General features: G+C 41.3%; 1 protein-coding gene across 18 annotated transcripts in view; it reads left to right on the top strand.

The window, feature by feature from the left end:
* The window catches only part of HUWE1 (HECT, UBA and WWE domain containing E3 ubiquitin protein ligase 1), a 154756-nt gene that overhangs the window by 72606 nt on the left and 54581 nt on the right, over nt 1-27569 (top strand). For 17 of the 18 annotated variants that reach the window (XR_008654901.2, XR_008654900.2, XM_063634803.1 and 14 more), the window contains 13 exons: nt 13-224; nt 8519-8576; nt 9730-9906; nt 12593-12838; nt 13927-14060; nt 14786-14880; nt 17142-17330; nt 22025-22241; nt 22809-22931; nt 23817-24054; nt 24787-25017; nt 26288-26410; nt 26910-27005. Coding sequence is in view for 16 of the 18 variants with exons in the window: in XM_063634803.1 (XP_063490873.1) it covers nt 13-224; nt 8519-8576; nt 9730-9906; nt 12593-12838; nt 13927-14060; nt 14786-14880; nt 17142-17330; nt 22025-22241; nt 22809-22931; nt 23817-24054; nt 24787-25017; nt 26288-26410; nt 26910-27005 (2139 nt within the window). In the remaining 2 variants the exon portion in view is untranslated. The remainder of the gene's footprint in view (nt 1-12; nt 225-8518; nt 8577-9729; nt 9907-12592; nt 12839-13926; nt 14061-14785; nt 14881-17141; nt 17331-22024; nt 22242-22808; nt 22932-23816; nt 24055-24786; nt 25018-26287; nt 26411-26909; nt 27006-27569) is intronic. The other variant, XM_055268964.2, reaches the window with a different exon arrangement.

Below are 27569 nucleotides of genomic sequence, written 5' to 3'. Positions count from 1 at the left end.
TGTGCCTTTCAGTTACTGGAAGAAATCTGTAATCTTGGAAGGGACCCCAAATACATCTGTCAGAAGCCATCAATCCAGAAGGCAGATGGCACTGCCACTGCTCCTCCCCCAAGGTCTAATCATGCCGCAGAAGAAGCCTCTAGTGAGGATGAGGAGGAAGAGGAAGTACAGGCCATGCAGAGCTTTAATTCTACCCAGCAAAATGAAACTGAGCCTAATCAGCAGTAAGTGTTTACAACAGATCCTCTAGCCATGTAATCTTGGGCATGTTATCACCTCTTTAAGTCTTAGTGAACACTTTCATCTATAAACAGCAAGGGAGTTGTATTAGATCATTTTAAAGTTCTAACCGATTCTAAGAGTGTATTAGTTTTTCCTTTTTTGACCCTTGTGTGTCATTTGTGCTTTGGTATTTAATTGTATTGGTTGCCTTAGGAAGTGATCTTTTTTTAAAAAAAATTAATATTTAATTTTTATTGATTTATTTTTTTGAGAGACAGTTTTGCTCTTGTTGCCCAGGCTGGAGTGCAATGATGTGGCTCATTGCAACCTCCACCTCCCGGGCTCAAGCAATTCTCCTGCCTCAGCCTCCCAAGTAGCTGGGATTACAGACACCTACCACCATACTTGGCTAATTTTTATATTTTTAGTAGAGATGGGGTTTCACCTTGTTGACCAGGCTGATCTCGAACTCCCGACGTCAGGTGATCTACCCACCTCGGCTTCCCAAAGTGTTAGGATTACAGGCGTGAGCTACTGCACCCGGCCAGGAAATGCTCATTCTTAAAAGTTGTTGATGAAATTGAATCAGAATTTGGTCCATCAAGTTAATGGACTTTGCACAGAGACCTTATTTTCCCTTTGTTGATTTGATATTCCACATCATTGACTGCTTGATTTTTTTCAGGCACGTGTGAAAAACAATGTACTTTTGAAGCCTGTCTCCTAAGAAGTCCTTAAGGGGTGTGTGAGGATTTGTTGTTGCTTGTTGTTTTTTTATTTTTGTTCATTTTGTTACTATCTGTTCGTTTCAGATTAATTAGAAGGCTTTGGAATTTACTATATGACTGTAAACAGTCAAGAATTGACTGCTTAGATGGAAGCAGGGAGTTTGCTTAAAGGCTACTGATTGGTAGGGGGTAGTCCACCAGGCTCTTTGAGCAGTATTCACATACCAGGGATGAACTGTAACTCTATACCTGTAACTTTTAATGACCTGCATGCTGAAAATGGGATTGATCTTTCTGGACAGTCATGCACTCGCTCATATAATAAGTGCTCTTTTAGTGTGTAGGTAAGTCATTCTGAGAAAGCTTGAGCATTTTAGGCACAGATATGAATGCATTTGAGCTGGTCCTGAATGGTACCTTGGGACTTAAAATTTTTTATTTTTTATTTTTTTAATTTTTATTTTTATTAATTTTTGCATACAAAAACAATAAACATTTTCTAAAAATACATACAAACAAAAAGATGCATATCAAACATATTAGGAAGGTTGCACATGGGAAGTCGGGGAATAGAAATGGGGGGTGGGAGTTAAAATAAATGAGAGAGGGACTTTATACGGATCAGTGATAATAACTCAATCCTCTATTTGACAAAGAAGAGGGAGAAGGAAGAGGAAGAAAAAGAAAGTGGGATAAAGGATCAGAAAGGGAAGAAAATAGAAAAAATTAGAGTATGACTCCAGGGTAGACCTGTTTTGTTGTCACTGAGTTGGTTGGTTGGTTTGTCTGTTGTATTCTTCATGTTTCGCCAAGTTGGCCAGACTGGTCTCGAACTCCTAGCCCGAAGTGATCAACCCGCCTCGCCCCCCCAGAGTGCCGGGACCACAGGTGTGAGCCACCACGTCCAGCCCCCACATTGCTTCTGGCCTCCGTGGTAGACCTCCCAGACGGAGCGGCCAGGCAGAGGAGCTCCTCACTTCTACCCAGACACAGGGCGGCCGGGCAGAGGAGCTCCTCACTTCCCAGACGGGGCGGCCAGGCAGAGACGCTCCTCACTTCTTCCCAGACGATAGGTGGCCGGGCAGAGGCGCTCCTCACTTCCCAGACGATGGGTGGCCGGGCAGAGGCGCTCCTCACTTCCCAGACGATGGGTGGCCGGGCAGAGGCACTCCTCACTTCCCAGACGGGGCGGCCGGGCAGAGGCGCTCCTCACTTCCCAGACGGGGCGGCCGGGCAGAGGCGCTCCTCACTTCCCAGACGGTGGGTGGCCGGGCAGAGGCGCTCCTCACCTCCCAGACGATGGGTGGCCGGGCAGAGGCGCTCCTCACTTCTTCCCGGATGGGGCGGCCGGGCAGAGGCGCTCCTCACTTCCCAGACGATGGGTGGCCGGGCAGAGGCGCTCTTCACCTCCCAGACGGGGCGGCCGGGCAGAGGCGCTCCTCACTTCCTCCCGGACGGGGCGGCCGGGCAGAGGCGCTCCTCACCTCCCAGACGATGGGTGGCTGGGCAGAGGCGCTCCTCACCTCCCAGACGATGGGTGGCCGGGCAGAGGCGCTCCTCACCTCCCAGACGATGGGTGGCCGGGCAGAGGCACTCCTCACTTCCCAGACGGGGCAGCCGGGCAGAGGCGCTCCTCACTTCCCAGACGATGGGTGGCCGGGCAGAGGCGATCCTCACCTCCCAGACGATGGGTGGCCGGGCAGAGGCGCTCCTCACCTCCCAGACGATGGGTAGCCGGGCAGAGGCGCTCCTCACTTCTTCCTGGACGGGGCGGCCGGGCAGAGGCGCTCCTCATCACTTCCTCCCGGACGGGGCGGCCGGGCAGAGGCGCTCCTCACTTCCTCCCGGACGGGGCGGCCGGGCAGAGGCGCTCCTCACCTCCCAGACGATGGGTGGCCGGGCAGAGGCGCTGCTCACTTCCCAGACGATGGGTGGCCGGGCAGAGGCACTCCTCACTTCCCAGACGGGGCGGCCGGGCAGAGGCGCTCCTCACTTCCCAGACGGGGCGGCCGGGCAGAGGCGCTCCTCACTTCCCAGACGGTGGGTGGCCGGGCAGAGGCGCTCCTCACCTCCCAGACGATGGGTGGCCGGGCAGAGGCGCTCCTCACTTCTTCCCGGACGGGGCGGCCGGGCAGAGGCGCTCCTCACTTCCCAGACGATGGGTGGCCGGGCAGAGGCGCTCTTCACCTCCCAGACGGGGCGGCCGGGCAGAGGCGCTCCTCACTTCCTCCCGGACGGGGCGGCCGGGCAGAGGCGCTCCTCACCTCCCAGACGATGGGTGGCTGGGCAGAGGCGCTCCTCACCTCCCAGACGATGGGTGGCCGGGCAGAGGCGCTCCTCACCTCCCAGACGGGGCGGCCGGGCAGAGGCGCTCCTCACTTCCCAGACGGGGTGGCCGGGCAGAGGCGCTCCTCACTTCCCAGACGATGGGTGGCCGGGCAGAGGCGCTCCTCACGTCCCAGACGATGGGTGGCCGGGCAGAGGCGCTCCTCACTTCCCAGACGGTTGGTGGCCGGGCAGAGGCGCTCCTTACTTCCCAGACAGTGGGTGGCCGGGCAGAGGCGCTCCTCACTTCCCAGACGGTGGGTGGCCGGGCAGAGGCGCTCCTCACTTCCCAGACGGTGGGTGGCCGGGCAGAGGCGCTCCTCGCTTCCCAGACGGGGCGGCCGGGCAGAGGCGCTCCTCACTTCCCAGACGGGGCGGCCGGGCAGAGGCGCTCCCCACCTCCCAGATGGGGCGGCGGCCGGGCAGGGGCTGCAATCCCAGCACCCGGGTAGGCCAAGGCAGGCGGCTGGGGGGCGGAGGCTGCCGCGAGGCCAGACCACGCCACCGCACTCCAGCCTGGGCAACACCGAGCACTGGGTGAGCGAGACTCCGTCTGTAGTCCCAGTACCTCGGGAGGCTGAGGCGGGCAGAGCACTAGGCGTGAGGAGCTGGCGACCAGCGTGGCCAAGATGGCGAACGTGCGCCTGCAGCGAAAGGAGAAAAGGCAGGCAGCGGTGGTGCGCGCCGGCAGTCCCAGGCAGTCCGCGGCGCGGGCAGCAGCAAGCCGAGTAGATTGCAGCCTGGGCCAGAGAGGGAAAAGAAGAGAGAAAGAGAGAAAGGAAGGAAGGGGGACTTAAAATTTAAGGTGGAGTAGACAACAGGAGCAAAGGCCTAGAATCCGAAACTGGTATGTCCTCTTGGAACTCTAAATGGTAATGAGCCTGTGGGTGTCAAGTGTTTAAGGAGAGGCATTAACTACTAAGTATATTGCTTTGTTGAACAGATACCTTACCCTGTCTGAGAAGGCAAACCTATTTTCATTCTGGCAGTATCTTTTGTTCTCTTTTAAATGTTCTTTTTCTGGAAGAGGAGGACACCCTGGAAAAAAGCACGACATTTTTTTTTGTAGACAAGTCTTAGTGGCTTTGTCACACCCTTGAATGTCAGTGACCCTACTGGAGTGGGGTTCCTTTTCCTGGCTACAAATAGGGAAAATTTTAAGGTGTAGGTGGTGGTGGTTTTAATTCAAGCTCATACATATTCATATGCATGTGACTTCCCTACCTGAATATTTTCCAGATGCCTTACATCTGATATGCCCAGATTTCAAGCTGTCACAGTTAATCAGCACACTACCCTCATTCGTTTACCCTCCTTTCCTTTCTTGGGCTATCATGTATCACTGTGTTCTATCCACAGCCATCCCCATTCCCACATCACCTCCTTTTACATCCACCAGATTTCTGTAAGGCCAGTTCAAATGTCTTATTCTTGAAGGAGGTTGGTTGGTTGGTTGGTTGGTTTTTTACCTCCAAATGAGAAGTCAATCTTGTGTTCTCCCAACAGTTTTGTTAAAATTATTCATACATGTTAATGGTTTTCCTCACTCACCTATAAGCTCCTCAAGAGCAAGACATTGCCTCATTCACCAGTGTATCCCTTTCACTTTGTATATAGTAGGTAGTCAGTAAGTTTGTTTATTGAAATGAATAAAGAGCCTTAAATTAAGGATTCCTGAAGTCTTAAATGCTTAGAGAGCTAGGCCTAATGAGACATGAATGAAAATGCAGAGAAATTAGAAATATAAACCCAGTAGTATTAATATTCTACCATAGTGATAGTTATATGTAACTTCTAAGATGCAGAGGACTCTAGTAGTTACTGTACCCTAGTATCAGTAGTTTTCTACATTCTGGATGCTCATCACTGCCTCACTTGCATAATCCAGGAGTCTCACAGATGTTGACACATACATTTTTTCACTTCTGCCATCTTCAGAGGCCTAGATTGGGTCACTAAGTAAATTATTAGGGAAGGAAGAAAAAGCAACAGACTGTCTAAACTCAGCTTCATTTTGAAAACCACAATATATTAACAGCAAAAGTTCTTTTTATCTTCTATTGCAGGCAGTTGTTATGGGGGAATTGCGTACTTTCTCACAGTATGGTGAAAGGGCTTAGAAAGATTTGGAATATGTGTCACCTTTCTCCCCATGAGTCTTATCCATCCCTTCCTCCATATCCAAAGTTCTTCAGTGGAACTTCCGAATTTCTGTTCCCCATGCGCTCATCTGTTTTCCAATGCCTTACACATAAAATGATTAACTTTTATCTTTATTTTATTTTATTTATTTATTTTTTGAGACAGAGTCTCACTACATCACCCAGGCTGGAGTGCAGAGGCATGAGCTCAGCTCACTGCAACCTCCGCCTCCCGAGTTCAAGCAATTCTCGGTCCTTAGCCTCCTGAGTAGCTGGGATTACAGACACGTGCCGCCATGCCATGCTAATTTTTGTATTTTTAGTAGAGATTGGGTTTTGCCATGTTGGCCTCAAACTCCTGGCCTCATGTGATCCACCCACTTCGGCCTCCCAAAGTGTTGGGATTACAGGTGTGCACTGCCGCACCTGGCCAATTTATCAGCAGTTTAAATTCAGGTATGATTTCCATACAGATTTTACATTTCCAGTTTCCCTGCCCAAAATTGAGGCTGTTACTCATCTTTCTTCTGTCATCATATTATCATGTCTATTCCAGAATATGTTTAAATAAAATGATCATATAAAGTCTTATGTGTTTATTATATCTGATGTATATACCTTCTTGTATCTACCTTCTTTGTTCGATGTGTTTTGGAGGTTCACCCATGTTATTGCATCTGTCACCGACTTGTTGCTTTTCATTGCTGAGTAGTGTTCTGTTATGTGATAATTGTATAGTGATTATCCATTTTCCTGTTGATGGACTTGGGTTTCTGAGTTTTTTCCAGGCTTAGACAGTACCTGTTCCTTTTTTTTTTTTTTTTTTACAAAATCAGCAGCTAGTATTTGCAAATGGTGTTTGTATTTACTCTTGAAATACATGGTTTTGTGCTGGAGATTTGGAGTAAGGAAACTTAGGCACTATAGTCTACGCCAAATACATGGGGTGCCTTTCTACATTCAGACTCACTCACCGCAAGTAGTTCTAAATACCTGTCTTTTGCCCCCTTTCTTCTGCCTTCTGAATTGTTTGATCTCAGAAAATCTGATATTGCTGGGGATGAATATACTTGCCAGTAAGTAACCAGGGTTTGTAGTTGGTGCATCACGGTTCACTTTGTGGTTGATTCCATTAGTGTGCCTAGCTTACCACCACTCATGAGCAGCTTGAAAGAAATGGACTATATAAAGTCTTTGTGATCTTTAGAACTTGAATAGCAGTTGTCTGGAATTTAAAGGCAATGAGTGCAGAGACGCAGTTGTTCCCTGAAATGTGGCCCACTGGGAGGGCTCCTTTGTCAGAGTCAGCTGTCTCCTCAAAAGCTGGAGGAAGCACCTGACCATCCCCCCACCCCAAAAAACCCCATATACATCATACTATGATAGTAAATTGAAATCCTCCTTTACTTTTGATGGGGGCATGGGCTGGGGCTCCACCACCATAAATACAGAAAATTGACCAGAGTTTGGGAATATGTGTATGTTTGGGGAAAGGGAGAGAGACAGGAAGTTCAGAAGGACTTTTCTTGAAATCAGTTGGTAAGTTGAGTCCTGTTGGAAAGAGTTGATCATTTTGATTATTCCTGTACGGCTTCTTGGGCCTGAGAGCCAAAAGATGAGGGTAAGGAGAAAAGTGGTTACTGAACAAATTTATTCCTGAAATTATGTTAAGAACTACTATTGGTTTGCTTTCTCTCTGTTCTTCTCCCCAGTTTCCATGTAGCAAATGAAGGGGGCATACAGGTCTCATTTGATTTTACTACTTAGGCTCTTTGCCATCATATCTGACTTTTTCAAAGGGTTGGGTGTCTCTGGGCGGGATCCGCACCTGCACTCCTTATCGATAGAGGTGGATCTATAGGTAATTGATATAAGTAACATGGAATGCTGCAGTGGTTCTGAGGAGGAACTTAAAGGTTTGTGGTCTTCTCATGGAATCATTTCAGTCTTGCCTTATAGGTGTACTCCCTACCTATAAGGAACTCTACAAAGTTCTTCCCCACATTTTTCATTGAGGAGGTTCACAACATCCTACCCAAATCTGGTTCTGGGTATTTTTGTTACTGAAGTCATTCATAATGCCTCTCCACTCTCTTTTCCTGTTCTATATTCTGCTGCCAAATGTTCTTGTGCCTGGCAAATCTTTGTTTACATTTTGTCTTGCTCGAAGATGAGAACTACTAGCTTCTTGCCAACTTTCTTGTCTTCTTCCTCTACCTCTCCCTCTGTCTCTGCCCCATCCCACTCTCTTGCACCCTGTGCCCAAATCTGTTTCAAGGGCCTGTGTCCAAAATGCTCCATTTTCTAAAGTATTTGTTCCTTCCTGGGGTTTATCTTAGAGGTATATTTTGTTTCATCACAATATACTATATGTGTAGTTTTTTGTATTGAGCTGCCTTTTCTGCAACTATGGCATGTTGTAGCCTTCTCATCTGCCGTGCAATATTGAAGCAACTGAAAAGACAAAAGACCTGATCAGTTTTTTGATAGTTCAGGAACTGTCATGCTACAAATACCAATTGTTAGGGAAGGAGGCCTCAGGTGTATGAATCTTTGAACTAAATTAAATTCTATTTCCTACTCTCCATAACTTTAAACATGATGCAAAAACATCTTATGATGTTTAAGTGTTTCTTTGTCTAGCCTCTTTCTTCAAGCAAATGTTGAGTCTTTTAATTGAACTTATTTTTAATGTTTTCATATGGATAAATTTCTCCAACAGTAATTTGCCAAAGATAGGATAGCTTCTCTTGTGACGTATACAAATGTTGAGTTTTTAAAGGCTTGGTTTTCCCCTTTATGCTTTCAACCTTAGTCAGGCTTGGAAAGGTAGATTCAGGATTGATTTCAGCTGTTTTTTTCCTGCGGTATATGAGTCTAAAGGCTCATCTCTACCCCTTCAGCCTGGGAACTAAAGGCTGCAGTGAGCCATGATTGCGCCACTGCACTCCAGCCTGGGTGACAGCCAGACCCTGTCTCAAAAAAAATAAGCAAATAAATAAATAGAAAAAGGCCTAGAATTTTATACAGTGCCTCTTCCTCTGTTCTCTTAATATTGGTATCGTGAATTTCTGTGTAACTCACTCTTTTCTCCCCTAACAGGGTTGTTGGTACAGAGGAACGTATTCCTATTCCCCTCATGGATTACATCCTTAATGTGGTAAGATTCAACACAGGGCAAACTGAGTAAAGATGTATATGTGCTTTTCTGGAAAATGTGTTGCATTATCAGAGTCCAGTAATTACCGTATTCATTTTAATTGGAATCCAATTAAGAGGGGAAAGATGTGCCACCCTTTTGTTTTTGTTCTAGACTGGTTTGCCAGAAATTAGCCAGCACAATCCCCATTATTTTTTATTCCATATTTTTTTGTTCACTGTTACCATTCTCCATTAGAATCCAGACAGGAATCTGTAACAGGTTTTGTTTTGCCAGTCTAGTACAGGCTGATCATCCCAAATCCAAAATGCTCCAAAATTTGAACCTTTTTGAGTACCAACATAACACTGAAGGGAAATGCTCACTGGAGCATTTTCAGCCTGTACTGTATAATGCAAATATTCAAAAATAAAAGTCTGAAACACTCATGGTGCCCAAGCATTTCGAATATGAAATATACAACCTGTAATATGTTTTCCAAATGTGTCCAACATACATTTTCCCCCCTTTTTCCCATTACTTCCTGAGTATCTCACCAAAAAAGTGAAGAGTTTGAATTTTCCCAGAATTGTTTACCAGTAAGGGAGAGACCTCTTAGCATTTGTTTTAGCCTACTAATCACTTTCAAGACTTCCAGAGATAGTTTGTCTTGTGCCTGTGTGTTTATTGCCCACATTTTACTTTTTTACTCTTAAAAAAATTCTTTGTTTGAAACAAACTCTGTTCCAGAGTTCAGCGTTTCATTTGCATTATGCATTTCATTTGCATTTATAAGCACATTTGGGGGAAATTTTCCATTATGTTTGCCTGCAGGAGAGAGGCAGGCAAGGAGCACTAAATAGCAAATTAAGAGATTAGACATGATTGTACCACTAATTCCTAATGTGGCCCTGAGCAAGTCACTTAACTTCTCTGTTATCTCGAATTATCTGACTCTTGGTGTGCTTGAAAATGTAGATTGGGCAGAAATCATAGATATTCTTTACTTCCTGGATGTTTTAGAATCCGTATCATACATCTGGTTTATCTGAGGTTTTGATACTCTAGAAAACACTGATATCATGACTAGAAGGCTACCCCATCCTTATTCCAGGCTGGCCTTTTAGTTCCACCTGTCAGGCTCTAACTTCTTTAAAAAATTTTTATTACCTAGATGAAATTTGTGGAATCTATTCTGAGCAACAATACAACAGATGACCACTGCCAGGAATTTGTGAATCAGAAAGGACTGTTGCCTTTGGTTACCATTTTGGGTCTTCCCAATCTGCCCATTGACTTTCCCACATCTGCTGCCTGTCAGGCTGTTGCAGGTGTCTGCAAATCCATATTGGTAAGAAGCATCTGGCCAAATGTTTTCATTTCTTTTTGAAAATCAATTTTGCGATACTTCTGTATATATGTTTTTACTATGGTCTCCCTTCAACTAAAAAATAATGAATAAATTTGTGTTATGTTGTATAAGTGAATTTTGTGACTATTATATAGTGTGCCATGTTATTTCTCATTGAAAAGTCAAAGTATTTTTTCTTTGTTGATCAGTTGGGTATGTAGTTCTACATCATTAGAGTTTATTGGAGGGAAACGTGTATCTCCAAGAAAGCTTTTCTAGTTGGGTTTTATTAGTACCTCACCCTTCTTTGTTATAGGTGCTTTTTAAACACATTTTATGTTTATGGTTATGTTTAACCATATATTTTCCTCCCCTTTCAAGCTTGATAGTCATGTATTTTAAGCATAATTGACATGTAGTTCATTGCCGATATTTAATTCCCCCCCCCCTTTCAAGCCCGATAGTCATGTATTTTAAGCATAATTGACGTGGTAGTTCATTGTTCATATTTTGCCAAAAATTAAACTTCTTTATTTTTTCATGGTGGTAAACTACACATAACATGAAATGTATCATCTTAACCATTTTGAAGTGTAGAGTTCAGTAGTGTTACGTGTATTCATATTGATGTGCAGCCAATCTCCAGAACTCTTTTCATCTTGCAAAAATGAATTTCTGCCATTGAACTTCTCATCCTCCTGTCTCCCCAGACCTTGGCAACTACCATTCTACTTTTTGTCTCTAAATTTGACTACTCTAGGTACCTTATATAAGTGGGATCATAAAATATTTTGTGTGTGCGACCGGCTTTTTTCACTTAGCATAATGCCCTCAAGGTTCAACCATTATGTAGCATGTGTCATAATTTCCTTCCCTTGTAAGGCGTAATAATAATCCATTGTGTGTATATACCACATTTTGTTTATCCATTCATCTGTTGATTGACACTTGGGTTGCTTTCACCTTTTGGCTGTTGTGAATAATGATGCTGTGAACATGGATGTACATATAACTCTTTGAGACTCTACTTTTAATTCTAATTTTCCCACATCCTAGCCAATACTTATTTTCTGTTTTTTGATAATAGCCATTCTGGTGGGTAGGAAGTGTATCTCATTTTGTTTTTCACTGGCATTTGCCTAATGCTTAGTGATAATGAACATCTTTTCATGTGCTTGTTGTCCATGTATATATCTTCTTTGGAGAAATGTCTATTCAAATTCATTGTTCTTTTTTAATCGTGTTATTTGTTTTGTTGAGTTGTAAGAGTTGTGTATTCTTATACACATATTAATACCTGATACTAATCTCTTCTCAGGTATATGATTCGCATATATCTTTCCTGTTCTGTGAGTTGCCTTTTCATGGTTGTCTTTTGATTCACAAACATTTTTAATCTTGATAAAGTCCAGCGTCTCTTTTTTTGTTTTTGTTGCCTGTGTAAACACCTGTGTTTTTGGTGTCATGTCCATAAAACCATTGCCAAATCCAATGTTTTGCAGCTTTCCCACTATGGCTTCTTCTAGGAGTTTTATAACTTAGCTCTTATGTTCAAGTCTTTAATCCATTTTGATTAGATTTTTTATATGGTAAAAGTCTGTCCTTTCCTATTGCATGGTCTTGGTACCTTTGTCAAAAATCATTTGACCATATATATGTGAAGATTTAATTCTGGGCTCTCTGTTCTATTCCATTGGTCTTTATGTCTGTCTTTATGCCAGTATCACAGTTTTGATCACTGTAACTTTGTAATAGAAATAAAAGAGTGAGACCTCCAAAAATTTTTCCCCAACTTGTTTTGGCTATTTGGAGTCCCTTAAGATTTCATATAAATTTTAGAAGGGATTTTTCTATTTCTGCAAAACCAAAACAAAAAACAGCATTGGAATTTTGATAGTGATTGCATTAAATCTGTGAAACTCCTTTGTTAGCTGGGCTGCAGAGTGATAAGTAATTCCTGCTGAATGAGAAATCCATTTGCTTACAGACTTGGAAAGATCCATAATTGTGACGTGACTTCATTTAGTTTATTTTGTTTTACTTTTTGAAATATTGAATTAAGTGCTCTTCATCACAGAGAGGGGAAAATATTCTATAAGATGCTGTGGAAGGATAGATAGATTTATTTAAAGCCATAGGAAGGCACATGATTTCTCCTATCTTTGCATAGCAAGTGATGTTGTTTTATTGTCAGATTTTTCTCCAGACTTGAGAGGAAATCACAAGGGTCGTATAATCCTTGGGTTGTCTGATGAAAACAAATTGCCTACCTGATTCCTATCTCAGAATGATCTCTCTTGTTTTAAGAAGAAAAGAACAGTGTAATAGTGATTCACTTCCATGCGTCGGAACTTTGCCTAACATTGTTTCCTATTGAGCAAAATTTGGAATTAATCCTATAGTGTAGAATCCTTGCTGTAAGAGTATTCAGTTTGACCATCATAAACTTTTAAGTGTTATTGGCTCACCAAATTTGGAAGTAGTGTGTTGCTCTAGAAAGAGATGTTAAGGTATGTTGTACCTGACTTCATATTTGGGTTCCACCATTTACCAGGTGAGAGACCATGGCCATATCTAAAATCTGGGAGACTTCCATTTAATTGTCACTTCCATTGTGACTATTAAAAGACATGATGAATTTGAAGTTCATTGTATATTAACACTTTAATTATTCTTCCTGTTTCAGACACTGTCACATGAACCCAAAGTCCTTCAAGAGGGTCTCCTTCAGTTGGACTCCATCCTCTCCTCCCTGGAGCCCTTACACCGCCCCATTGAATCCCCTGGGGGCTCAGTGTTGTTGCGAGAACTGGCTTGCGCAGGCAATGTTGCTGATGCTACCCTCTCAGCCCAGGCCACACCTCTGCTGCATGCACTCACTGCTGCCCATGCCTACATCATGATGTTTGTTCATACTTGCAGAGTTGGACAGGTAAAAATAACCTTAGGGGTGAACATATTATTTTAAAGGCAGTGAAATATCTGGGGCATACACCTAGCAGGGTTACTGTGCTTGAAAGGAGGTCTGCCTGAGGTAGCAGCTAAAAGAACAGTCCAATTTAGGATGAGATTTTTTTGACTGTCAAAAAGTTGAGTGACTATAATTTATTATGTGAAGTGGACTTTCTTGAGAGTGAAACATGTTATTACAGACAAACATCAATTGGGTATTCATTTGGCCTTAGTACCTTGTAATCTTTCCACGAGTCCTTATAGGTCTGATGATGGGATGGCATAGGTAGGACATTTTACCAAAGAACATTTAAATCAATAGTAATTAACAAATTACTAAAAATTTTCTACATATCAAACGTTTGGCCTGTAATCCATAACCCATAGTTCCAGAAAGAAGGCATTTTGTGTATGTCCTCACAGTTTTACTACATTTATTCCTCAGATAATTGATTCTAAAGATTAATGGTATCAACATTAAACAAAACAGGGTTCAACAGCCCTGTTTTATGCTATTGAGCAGGAGTGTGTTCTCTGTTAATTGTGAATCGATCAAATCTGAGGTTTAAAAAGCACAATTATAAAGGACTTAGAAAATTAAATTACTTAACAAAGCTTAGGGATTGATTTTTATGACTTTTCTTTATTAAATGAAATAAAATGAAAATGAAACATTCAAGGAATTAAATCTAGGTATTTACTGAAGTAAAGAAATTGAATAGAAATAACAATACCCCTACCAAATAATTTAGAAAGTAGTTAATGAACCTGTAAAACCATTTCTTTGATTCAGAACAAAAAAGAGGAGCCTCTGATGCCTTTCTTTCACTTTATAAAAAACAGTGAGAAGGGATGTTGTGGAAATAGTTTGTAAATATTGTAAGAGGATACCTTGTGGAACTATCGTCTTGAATGTGGACATTTTGATGAGGTGGATAACTCTGAGAATAGCAATGAAGAAAAATCCCTTATCCTTATAAAACTATTGAAGGTTGATTTTTTTTTTTTTTTTTTAAGTATAATTGTTCAGAGAACATTCCAAAGGTGAAATTCTTGTTATGATTGCAGAGTGAAATTCGTTCCATCTCCGTAAACCAGTGGGGCTCTCAATTGGGTCTGAGTGTTTTGAGCAAGCTGAGCCAGTTATACTGTTCCCTGGTGTGGGAAAGCACTGTCCTCCTCTCTCTGTGTACCCCAAACAGGTAAGAGAATGGGCTCTCTCTCTTACTACTTTGTTATCTAAGTTCGGTGAGCCTGGAGGATTGCTTTGGTTAGGGATAGGAGGGTATGGAAGAGAGTTCAGAGGCCTCCTTGTCCTTCCCTCTTCCCAGCCTAGGAACTTGATGACAAATGCTTTGTCAGCATGGTAGATGTTTAAAATGTGTTCCTGTTATTAGCCAGATACAAAAAATTGAGTTGTGGCTTGACACGGTGGCTCACGCCTGTAATCTCAGCATTTTGGGAGGCCAAGGTAGGTGAATCAAGAGGTCAGGTGTTCGAGACCAGCCTGGCCAACATAGTGAAATCCCGTCTCTACTAAAAATACAAAAAATTAGCTGGGCGTAATGGCGGGCACCTGTAATCCCAGCTATTTTGGGAGGCTGAGGCAGGAGAATCGCTTGAACCTCGGAGGTGGAGGTTGCAGTGAGCCCAAGATCATGCCACTGCACTCCAGCCCGGGTGAAAGAGTGAGACTGGGTCTCCAAAAAAAAAAGAAAAAAAGAATTGGAAAGCTTGTGGGGTGCTACCTCAGGAATTATAGATGCTTTATTACATTCAGTTTAACCTACCTGCTATAGGAGGGATAGTGTCAGCCAAGCAAATTAGAGACCATTTACAATATAAGAGATGAACTATCAGTGTGTGTATATATAAATATATATATATATATATATATTTCTTTTGCTCAGTATTTCTCTTTTTGCAGCCTACCATCTGGGTGTGAATTTGGCCAGGCAGATATGCAGAAACTGGTTCCAAAGGATGAGAAGGCAGGTACGACCCAGGGCGGAAAAAGATCAGGTAACTCTAAGAAACTAAAATGTTAGTCATTACTTCTAAGTTTTGTTCCTATGTCTTTATAGGTTTATTATGAAAAGTTTTAGTTAGTTCTATCATCCATAGTCTAGTTTTCATCCTCTCACTAATTTTTAGTCATTTCTTCCATAAAAACATATATACATAATGGTAAAATTTAGAAAATGTAGTTGAAAGAATTATCCATATTTCTGCCACCAAAAAAAAAACATTTTGGAAGTGTCTGCCCATCTTTTTTCTCTGAATATATTTGTCAGTGTCTTAGATAAAAACATTTCGTAGATCTCTTTCTTCACTTAGTGTTAGGTACCATATAAAGGTACATGAATTAACTATTCCCTGTTAAGTTTCTAATAATGCTATTTTTTAAAAATGAACATTTTTGTATCTACTTTTCTGCAAATGTAAAATTGATACCTAGAAATTACTGTATCAGAGGGTATTAAATACTTTTTAATGTGGCTACTGGAAAATTTAAATTATATATGTGTTTCATGTTATATTTCTATCAACAGTGCTGTTTTATAAAGAAGATTGCTTTTATATTATCTCACGATAAAAATTCCAAATTTTGGCCGGGCTTGGTGGCTCACGCCTGTAATCCTAGCACTTTGGGAGGCCGAGGCGGGCGGATCACCTGAGGTCGGGAGTTCAGACCAGCCTGACGAACATGGAGAAACCCCGTCTCTACTGAAAATACAAAAAATTAGCCAGGCGTGGTGGCACATACCTATAATCCCAGCTACTCGGGAGTCTGAGGCAGGAGAATCGCTTGAACCTGGGAGGTGGAGGTTGCAGTGAGCCGAAATTGCGCCATTGCACTCCAGCCTGGGCAACAAGAGCAAAACACCGTCTCAGAAAAAAAAAAAAAAAAAAAAAAAATTCCAAATTTCTGTAAGTAGAAATCATACACAATTATCTGACTCTAATGCTACAAACCTAAAATGAATACAAGCAACTTTTCAAGAATGTTTTTTCTCCTGTGTTCAGTATTAATGAGGAAATAAAGGATAAACTATTAAGAAAGCAATGAAGATAATTCTGTGTATAAAAATGCATCAGGCCAGGCACAGTGGCTCACGTCTCTAATCCCAACACTTTGGGAGGCTGAGGCAGGTGAATCGTTTGAGCCCAGGAGTTTGAGACCCACCTGGGCAACATGACGAAACCCCATGTCTAAAAAAAAATACAAAAATTAGCCGGCCATGGTGGTACATACCTGTAGTCCCAGCTACTAGGGAGGCTGAGGTGGGAGGATTGCTTGAGCCCAGGAAGTTGAGGCTATGGTGAGCCATGAGTATACCCCTGCACTCAAGCCTAGATGACAGAGCGAGACCCTGTCTCCAAAAAAAAAAAAAAAAAGAATATCAGATAGGCTTAAAACTTGTACAGGAATTACTAGAAAGGGAAATTTCTAAGGAACTAATAAAGCTGACATAGGCTTAGAACCAACAAACAAGGACTTACATATGACAGCTGGTTATTGTGAGGGATGGGATAACATTAATAAACTATAAAGAAACCTGACAAAATGAGAATCTCAAATTTAGTCAAAACATACCAAATTTAACTCAGGGAAAGAATAAATTGACTAAGAACTGAGAATGAAATTAGATTCACTGTCAAAGAACTGCCTCTCTAACATATATTTTTTCTAGCAATTTATTTAACACATTTAACAAAAACGACTCAGCTTCTCCACAGTTTTTCTGGAATGTTAAGAGAAAAACTTGGTGACTTGTTTTACAAGTTTGCATAAAGCTCATTCTTAGATCTAAGAGCATGCATATACCAAAGAAAAAGACACATGTCACATTCATATACATAATTCTTAAATGCTAGGAAATAAAATTGTCCAGTGGTAGTCTGTGATGTCTAGTTTGAACTTAACAAGCTATAACGTTCTAGTAGGGCATCCACATTGACAGCATTGGGTACTGTGCACACTGTAGTCCATGTGAATGGTACCCCCTGGGTTGGGCTGTGCCTACAACAGTCTTCCAAGGTAGCCCTGGGTTAATACTATTCATATGCTGTCATTTGAAGATGTCAGCATTAGATACTTAGAGCTCCAGAGGAGCATATCAGTACAATATTTGGGTTGTGTTTTTGTTTTTCAAATTTAGGAAGCCATGGGAATTGAAAGAGTAACAAAAACCGTAGGTAATCTTTGTCAGTACTTCTCAAGGAACCAGGTAAATGTTGGCTCTACATCGTCCTATTGCTCCCCTCTTATACATCTGTAGATGGGGAACAGGATGGAGCAGGAAGTATGGATGCTTCTACCCAGGGCTTATTAGAAGGCATTGGGCTAGATGGTGACACATTGGCTCCCATGGAGACAGATGAACCTACTGCTTCAGACTCTAAGGGCAAATCTAAAATCACACCAGCAATGGCTGCCAGAATTAAGCAAATCAAGCCTTTGTTATCAGGTGAGTCATTCTCCTTTCTCCTACCTTTTTTGGCTTTCAGTCCCTTAGTCTTGAAACAGATTGAGTTGGAAAGGCTATGTTGTTTCACTTAAGGAAGTTTAAAACTTCTGTGACTCATTTTTAAGTGTCCTTTGTTGAGTGGCTGCTATGTGACAGGCTTTGTACTAGCTGCGACGGATACAGAGATGACAGAATCCCTTCCTGAAAGCCATATCTACTACCCTCCCTTCTTTAATTTCTTCCTCCTACTTACTCTTCAACTATTGCATATTGTTTCTGCTCCTTCCATTTCACTGAGATGTCTCAGCAAGGCATCTACAACGTCCTTGTCCTAAGTCCCTTCTCACTTGTCTGCAGCATGGTAGTTGACCCACCATCTCCATCTAGAAATATTCTTCCTTTGATGTTTGTGTTATTAAGCTATCTTGATTCCCTGATAACTATCTGGCTATTCCACCTAGTCTTCTCTTTTTGTGTTCCTTGAACATAACTGGCAAGAGGCATAGTCTGATAGGTGTTTTATATTAAAGTCACTTTGGCAGCTTTATTGAGACTGTATTGGCAGCATACAAAACTGCATTAATGATTTGCACTGGTCTGTCTTTGCCCTGTTTCTTCCCCTTTAATGTAATACCAATGTTTGGGAACCTATTTGTGTGTTCTTAAATTGTCCTCACTTTCTGGAACCTTAATATAGAGGAAAATGGAGACCTAACTTACAGGAATCTGGGGCCCTTCGTAAAAGCAAACAGAAAATGGCCTTTGGCGTTTCCATTTGTTACCTCAAATTCCCATTCAATTTTACATTTTACTTTTAATTAGTTTAATTCTCCATTTATTTTAATTTGAAAGTCTACCAACATTACCTTCAAAGGAAAATTGACCATGCAAGAAGATGTTCATATTTCTCTCTCCTTGCTTTGTCATATTTCTTTGACCTTGGAGCATTCAGGGGTTTCTGTGTGGACCCAGTCCATATACTGTTTCTCTTTGGTTACTGGCCTTTTGCCATCCTCTTGTCTTTGGACTACCTTTAAGCACTTTGCTATCTGTTCACCTGAAAGCAGTGGTGAGAAAGTGTAAACCCAATGATTGGATTCATTAGGTTTTCAAAGTCTGGGTATACCCATATCTGTAGCCTATTCCCTAATTAGGATAAAGAAATCTTAATTTGAATGTAATAGGAAGAAGAAAGGACTGTTTCCTTGTTCCTATACTGTATGCATTTGAGCTTATTACTAAATTTTAGCAGGATATGTAACCGAGGCTCAAGTAGAGCCTATTTTTACACAGTGAGTTTATATGTGCATGTATATCCTGAAAAGACATAGATTTAACCCTTGAACAACATGGGAGTTGAGGCAACTCCTCCATGCAGTCAGAAATCCATGTATAACGTTTGACTCCCCAAAAACTTAACTACTAATAGCTATCTATTGACCAGAAGCCTTACCAATAACATAAACAGTTGATGGACACACATTTTGTATGTTATATGTATTATATCCTGTATTCTTAAAGTAAGCTAGATAAAGGAAAATGTTAAGAAAATCTTAAGAGAAAAATATATTTACTATTCATTAAGTGGATCATCATAAAGGTCTTCATCTGGGTGGTCTTCACATTGAGTAGCTGAGGAGGAGGAAGGAAGTGGGGGATGTTGGTCTTGCTGTCCCTGAGATAGCAGAGGCAGAACAGGTAAAGGAGGTAGAAGGAAAGGCAGGTATGCTTGGTGTAACTTTGTGGAAACACACGGTACTTTCTTTCTGACTTGGTTGCTTTTCATTTCTCTAAAAATGTGTCTGTACAATACCAATTTTTCTTCCACCATTTGCTTTAGTTTCAGTGCCCATATCATAGTAAGGTCCACATCATAAAAGGAGTCAAAAGTATTCTTTAGTAATCAGAACCCTCTGCCAGATTGTCTTATGTCACTTTGGTTCCTGGCACTGCTTCTACGTCTTCTTCCTCATCATCTGGTATCGGTTCAGAAGCACTCATCTCTATCAAGACGTCTTCTGTTACTTGCTCTGGTGTGGTGTTTATTAGCTCTTGAATTTCACTAAGATCCATATCCTGAAATTCTTCACCCATCACCTATTTTTGCCATATCCACAAACTCGTGATTTCCTTGATTGGTGCTGTCATAAATCCTGTTAAGTTCTGCACAATATCAGGACAGTTTTCTCCGACAGGAATTTATTTCAGGCTTGATGGCTTTTTCTGTGACAATGATGGCATCTTCAGTGGTGTAATCCCTCCAGACTTTCGTGATGTCCCTCTGTCGGGGTTCTCTTCCACAGCATTAACAATCCTTTCCTTAGAGTACTGTGTGTAATAGCCTTAAAGCCCCTTATGACTCTCTGATCTAGAGGCTGAATTAGAGATGTGGTTTTGGGAGGCAAGTAGACCACTTCAATGCCTTTTGTGTTGAATTCATGGGGCTCTGAGTCACCAGAGGCATTGTCTAATGTCAAAAGAACTTTAAAAGGCACTCCCTTACTAGCAAGGTACTTCTGACTTCAGAGACAAAACATCAGTGGAACCAATCCAGAAAACGGGTCTTGTTGCCCAGGCCTTCTTGTACAACCAAAAGACCAGCAGCTGGTAGTTTATCTTTCTCCTTCAAGGCTCGGAAGTTAGGAGCTATATAGGTAAGGGCAGTCCTGATTATAAACCCAGTAGCATTTGCACAAAATAGTGGAGTGAGTCTGTCCCTTCCTGCCTTAAATCCTTCTGCTCACTTCTATTCCTTACTAATAAATGTCCTTTGTGGCCTTTTTTTTTTTCCCTTCAAAATAGGGCACTTTTGTCTGTATGAAAAACCCTTTCAGGCAGATACCCTTTATCAATGATGTTCTTAGTGGTGTCTGGGAACTTATCTGTTGCCTGTTGGTTGTCAGAAGCTGCTTCTCCTGTTGTCTTGACATTCTTTAAGCCAAACCTCTTTCTAAAGTTAACAAATGATCCTTTACTGGCTTTACATTCTCCGGCTTTAGATCCTTCACTTTCCTTTGGCTTTAAGTTTTCATATAGTGAGTTCATTATTCCTGAATTGCATTAGAATCTATAGATTCGTCTTTATTATGGCAATCCTGTACCCATATAAATGTGCATTTTCAATATGAAATAAAAAGATTTCACAAAAGTGCAAGGTTTTCAAGCCTGCTGGTGTAGCTGCAGCAACAGCTTCACTAATTTCCTTTTCTTTGTTTTACAGTGGTCTTTACACTGAATTCATTTTTCCTGAAGTGGTGGGCAATCTGCAATCCATATCAAATAATTCAACTTTTTCTTGAAGTGTCATGACTTTTCCCTGCTTCTTGGGAGCACTTCCAGCATCACTAGTGACACTTCATGTGGGGTCATAGAGTGACCCAGGTTTATTCCAGGTTTACAGTATTGCGGTAAACATCAAAAATAATGTGAGAACCATGAGAGATCACTACACAATTTACTGGAGAGATGAACTGTTCATGTAGAAGTGCTTAGCCTCACACAGTGTTTTAAGCAGATTGTGGCAACACTTGAGCTCACCACAGTATCAGCAGGTCGTGGCTACAAAATTATTACAGAGTATAATATGTACTAAATTTATCCAGTTATTCAGTACTGCTTATTTACTGCAAATGGCACCGTGTATAAGTGTATGTGCGTGTGATAAATATTAAATTTTTATAATTTGTGTATATTTTATGGTAGTAAATGATAAAATAGACTAGTATCTACATATATTTTATGCGTTTATGACATAACTAACTTTTTGTTAATTTTTCAATATTTTGAGGCTACATGTTTCATCTGGGAGTTTTTTCAAATTGTCACCAGTCTCCAAAATTTTCAGTATATTTATTGAAAAAAAAAATTCACACATAAGTAAACATCTATAGTTCAAAACTTGTGTTGATCAAGCGTCAACTGTACTTTGATTCAGACCTAGCCCTTCTTGTCTCTGGATCATGGTGAAATAACGTTTATTTTTAAAATACTATGGCAACATTTTCATTTATGATTTTGAAAGTATATTTCATTGTAGAAATATAAAAACACATGAAATATTTAAAGAGAAGCTGGAAAGCACTCAGTTTTTTATGTATTTTCTTTTACATATGTTTATATTTGTATGCTGCCTTTTCTTTGTTCAATTATATATTGAAAAGCATCCTGTGAAATGGAAAATTTGAGATGTCTATAATCTGCTTAATTCCTTAAGAAGCTACTTGTAAAAATTTTCGTGCTTTTCCTAGTTTTTTTTTTTTTTTCCCCTGGGACTACATATTTTTTTTTTGTGATCAGACTATTTATATTGTCAGTGATCTTTTCTTTTCTAAGTGGCTAATCGTTTTTGGCATTTTTAAAGTTCTCTGTAGGCATTTTAAGTGACATCATCCACTAGATATCATTTAACTTAAATATGGTTTCAGTTTATGCTCCTCTAGCAGTATGAGTGCTTATTTGTCTTTTACATTTGATATCTGTTGAGTGCCACATATCTGTCTCCTACCGTCAAAAGTGGCATTTGTTCCTTGTGGGACTTCCTTTTTGGATTATTGAATGTAGAACAAATTCAAGTGTTAACTAGGGGTTGTAGGAGGAAGTGGTGAGTCATAAAAATATGTTAATGGTAATATGTCTGTTGTAATTGAACCATTCTGGGAATACTGTACAGTCTTATTCTGACTTCTGGGTTACAGCTTCCTCCAGATTAGGCCGAGCACTTGCTGAGCTATTTGGACTTCTTGTTAAACTTTGTGTGGGATCTCCTGTCCGCCAGAGAAGGAGCCATCATGCTGCCAGCACCACTACAGCACCGACACCTGCCGCGCGATCAACAGCCTCAGCTCTCACTAAGCTCTTGACTAAGGGGTTATCTTGGCAGCCGCCACCATATACACCTACTCCCCGATTCAGGTGAAGTTCAGCTTGAGATTCAGGGACTAGAAAGTTACAATAAAAAATATATGATTTGTTCCTAATACTACTTAAAATGGAGAGTGAACCACTGAATTTGAGAACTTGGAGGTCCCTTGTTTACTCTAGAAAATGAAGTGTAAGTTATTTGTTTTGGTTGTACCAAGTACAGAACATGGGCAATATTTTAAGTATTTACAGTCAAACTGCATTTCAGTATTCTTATATAGGTAGTATCCCTTATCCAAAATGCTTGGGGCCAGAAAGTGTTTTGAATTTTGGGATTTTTTGGGTTTTGGAATATTTGCGGAATACTTATCAGTTGAACATCTCTAATCTGAAATGCTCCCATGAACATGTACTTTGAGCATCACGTCAGCAATCAAAATGTTCAGATAATTGGAACATTTTGAATTTTCTGATAAGGATACTCATCCTGTATTCTTTAGTAGGTGGGACCTGTCACTTCAGTGTGCCAGTTTTACTCTTGCCTTTTACATGGACTTCCTATTGCTTCTGTCTCTGCTTTACAGAAGGTTAAAGTTTTGCCTTTTTTTCCACTTTCAGGCTGACATTCTTCATCTGTTCAGTTGGTTTCACATCCCCAATGCTGTTTGATGAGAGGAAGTATCCCTACCACCTCATGCTGCAAAAGTTTCTCTGCTCCGGAGGCCACAATGCTCTTTTTGAGTAAGGATCAAGTTGCTTCACAGAGGAGCATTTCTTGGAGTTTGGTCTTTGCTGTGTGCCTTCCCAGCCCACTGCTTTTAAGTACCCTATCTTGTAACAGTGGGATATATAGAAATAGCTATTGGTTGTATCCTTCAGTGTTCTGGGAAGTAGCCATGTTTGTCTCCATTTACCTTGGAGGGTAGGATTTAGCCTCCCCTGGAGTTGTGTTTGTAAGGGTCTCTGCTTTTTCTCATGTGGCTTCCGGTTCCAAGTATGGGTTTTTAAAATAGGTTCGTCTTTTTCTGTTGTTTCTCTGAATATAATTTTTCTGCTTTTCTTGGTCAGATGATTTCAAGATGAGTTTCACTGGTTTAGGTTTTTGTTTTTTCGTTTTGTTTGTTTGTTTGTTTTTGAGATGGAGTCTCGCTCTGTCGCCCAGGCTGGAGTGCAGTGGTGCAAACTCAGCTCACCGCAAGCTCTGCCTCCCGGGTTCACGCCATTCTCCTGTCTCAGCCTCCCGACTAGCTGGGACTACAGGCACCCACCACCATGCCCAGCTAATTTTTGTATATTTAGTAGAGACGGAGTTTCACTGTGTTAGCCAGGATGGTCTCGATCTCCTGACCTCATGATCCACCCGCCTCAGCCTCCCAAAGTGCTGGGATTACAGGCGTGAGCCACCGCGCCCGGCTGCTTTAGGTTTTTAAGACTCCAAAAAAGGAGGAGAGGCGGAACAAAAGAAAAAAATAGTATAGCTGAAAACTGTTGGACAGATTAGACTTAATAGCTCTAAGAAGAGGGACGTGTAGTGCCAATATAGAGATTGGAGACCTTTTAGATGTAAACCCCCCTTGCCAGGGTAAAATACTAATATTCTGTCTACTTTTCCTTATTTGAATTTAGAACTTTCAACTGGGCTCTGTCCATGGGAGGTAAAGTTCCTGTTTCTGAGGGATTGGAACACTCGGACTTGCCTGATGGCACAGGAGAATTCCTAGATGCCTGGCTGATGCTGGTGGAGAAGATGGTGAATCCCACCACGGTGCTTGAATCTCCACATTCGCTGCCTGCCAAATTGCCTGGAGGTGTCCAGAACTTTCCCCAATTCAGTGCACTGCGTTTCCTTGTGGTAACTCAGAAAGTGAGTATTCAGTGTTCTAAAATCAAAAGGAATTTCTCATGCTAAGTAGTTCCCACTCTGTTTTGTCCTGCTTAATGAAATAACATGCTTATTTAAGAACCATTGGATCCAACTCCCAGATAGGGCTGCCTTACGTAAGGGAATATAGACCATTTGAGAATTTTCCGTGATAAACATTTGAGTTGTAAATTTCAGATTGGTACTTGCATTAGGCCGTTCTTGCATTGCTATAAAGAAATACCTGAGACTGGGTAATCTATAAAGAAAAGATATTTTTGTGGCCCACAGTTCTACAAGCTAGCATCTGGTGCTAGCATCTGCTGGTATTCTAGGGAGGCCTCAGGAAGTTCACAGTCATGGCAGAATGTTAAGTGGGAGCTTGCATGTCACATGGCAGGAGCCAGGAAGTGGAGGGGGTGCTACACACTAACTCACTATCATGAAGACAACACTAAACAATGAGGGATCCACCCCCATGACCCAAACACCTCCAGCACTGGGGATTACAATTCAATATGAGATTTGGGCAGAGCAAATATTCCAAACTATATCACTACTTCAGGTTGAGTAAAATGCCTCTTCTCTGTGCCTCCTTAGACCTCCTCATGTTGGCCAATTATTTTGTTGTTGGTACTAGTTGTGGAAGAACTGTTCCATAGGTCTTTAGCTTAATCCTTCTGAGCTTTGAATTGAGGCAAAATGATTATCACACAATTTTCAAATTACTTACAGGCAGCCTTTACTTGCATCAAAAACCTATGGAACCGGAAACCCCTGAAGGTATATGGTGGACGAATGGCTGAATCCATGCTGGCCATTCTATGCCACATCCTCCGAGGAGAACCTGTGATTCGAGAGAGACTAAGCAAGGAGAAGGAGGGGTCTCGAGGAGAAGAGGATACAGGGCAAGAGGAAGGTGGCTCCCGCCGGGAACCTCAAGTCAACCAGCAACAACTGCAACAGGTAGGGTGCTGGCCTCACACTCCAGGGTCCAGACTTTGCACCCAATGGAGTGTGATGCTTATGAATTTTCTAAGCTCACATACCACTAAGTCCCTGGTCACATTAACCAGGAGACAGTTTAAATTTCCTCCTTCTCTTAGTATTTATTTTTTTTTTCTCCTGAGGAAAACTGGAGTATAGTGCTGATGCTCTGCACGGGTAATACTCCTCTCAGGCATGTTGATGAGTATTCTCAGTAGCCTCCTGCTGCCTCAGTGGAGGCAAACTGTCCTCATTTACTTTCTGGTTAACCTGTAAAGAGAATGGATATTGTGAACCAGATTTATTCTCCAACAAGAGCTTTCTGAAACCTTAGTCACCTACAAAACTTTTGTTTTCACTTGCAAATAAAATGTATAAGGGGCATTTTAAAAATTGGGAGGCCAGAAAGAGGGTAGGGGAAAGACATGTAAAGTCCTGCCACTTCCATCTCAAAGAGCATTTTAAGATTTTCTTCCTGGAGTTTCTATGTATGTGTGTTAGCTTTATGTCTAGAGTCCTGTTCAAATCTGTCTACTATATACACTTGTCCCGTTTTTTATCATTAAAGTAATAAATACTCTACCAAATTTGGAAAATACAAGACTTTTAAAAGGCATTCGTAATTTTATCACACAAAATAGTCATTGTCTCCTTTTTCAGTCAGTCTTGTGCCTAATTTTTACGTCATTAACATCAAATAATACGTATACTTGTATTGCTGTTATCAAGAACTTTTTTTTACTAATTGGTCATTCTTTTATTGTTGGATGCTAATTTTCTTACAGTTTGATGTTTTAACACTGTGTTGTATAGTTTCCTTACGTACCAATCCTTACATACATCTCATGATTATTGCCTGATAGTAGAATAACTAGGTCAGTTTTTCAGGCACTTGCTCTGTTACCAGTTTGTTTTCCAGAAAGTTGGGACCAATTTATACTTCTTTGTATGAGTCTCAATCTTTTAATTATAATAACCCTGTTAATCATAATAACCATGCATCCCCCCAACTTTCTTAGAGGATGAAATTGAGAATCTTCTTGGCTCCTTACCCAATGTGTAGCTTAGAATGCTATAGAAGCACCAAACAGAAAGGATTGTTCATTTTACCTAATTGCCCTAGCTCGTAAATGCTCTCAGCTCAGATGAAGTTAGAAAAAGTTATTTCCATCTTGAAAAGATTCCTTCCTTTTAAAAATGTATTTGGATTTCCCTTATGTGATTCTGAGCCCTTGCATTCTTTATGTAGCTCATGGACATGGGCTTCACAAGGGAACATGCAATGGAGGCACTGTTAAACACCAGCACCATGGAGCAGGCCACAGAGTACCTTCTAACCCACCCTCCTCCAATCATGGGAGGAGTTGTTCGGGTAAGTTGGCTCAGGAGCAGTGATTTTCCAGGATATTGGTTTGACTGCTGAAGTCCTTTTTCCCCTTATTATTCTGTCATTGGTCTTCCTTTCTATAAACTGCTTCTCATTTTAAAACGTGTCCATGCCAGTATTTTCTTTTCATAATAACACAAGTTTTCTATCCCCCAACAATACAAATTACTATACTTTGTTTGCAGAAGAACCCCCAGTCACAAAACAATAGAAGAGGCACACTTTTCTAAGATGTAGAATAGATGGTCACATTGAAGCCCCCTTCCTATACTTAGTTTTACATGTGATTTTCCTCATCTGTTCTTGTTTGTAGTAACCACATAAGCCTAATAGGGTTTGACTTATACAAGAGCAGCGTTTTGAGCCCCTTCCTCTCTCTTTAGCTTGAGCGCAAGATGTCTGATTCCCTGTGAGTTGCAGTGGTCTTGTTGGGTTTCTTTGTTTTGAGTGTGTATCCTTACTGGATATTCTCTTAACACTGTAGGATCTCAGCATGTCTGAAGAGGACCAGATGATGAGAGCAATTGCTATGTCTCTGGGACAGGATATTCCAATGGATCAAAGGGCAGAGTCACCTGAGGTAACTATAGGACACTGCATCCTAAAGGGCTTGGCACATGAATCTTAGTATTCTGTGAACATTCTGCTAGTATTGCAAACTAATTGATAGAATTCAAATCTAAAGGAAGACATGAGAAGAGTACTAATTCATCCCAGCTTTGCCATCCGTCATTGAGCTACCTTGTATTGACCTGAAGCTTTAAGGGAGGCACATGAAGCATTAATCTTTATTTTCGAATAAGAGACCCAAAGTGTACTCAGTAGTGCCATTAGGCCGAACTTGGCTGTATATTCCTAGGTGACAGTTTCTTTAATTTTCCCTGCTGGCACAGAATATAGAACAATGTCTAGAAATGATTTTGTGGGAGGTAGTATAGAATGCTGCAAATGACTTGACAGTGAAAACTGTTTGAAGCGTCCCTCCCTTCTACCTTCCCTGTCTTGCCTTAAACTTTGTGGCTGCCACATCCTGGATGAAAGTATCAGCTGCTTGAGGAGAAGGTTGAGGGTAATCATATGGTAGAGCAAATACATTCTCAGAGTCTCTCTTATCTTTCTTCCTTCACCTCTCCTGTGTATTATT

This window comes from Symphalangus syndactylus, chromosome X (assembly GCF_028878055.3).
Source record: "Symphalangus syndactylus isolate Jambi chromosome X, NHGRI_mSymSyn1-v2.1_pri, whole genome shotgun sequence".
NCBI lineage: Eukaryota > Metazoa > Chordata > Mammalia > Primates > Hylobatidae > Symphalangus > Symphalangus syndactylus.
Note: the sequence above shows the minus strand (reverse complement) of the source record. Positions and strands in the feature narration are given on the sequence as shown.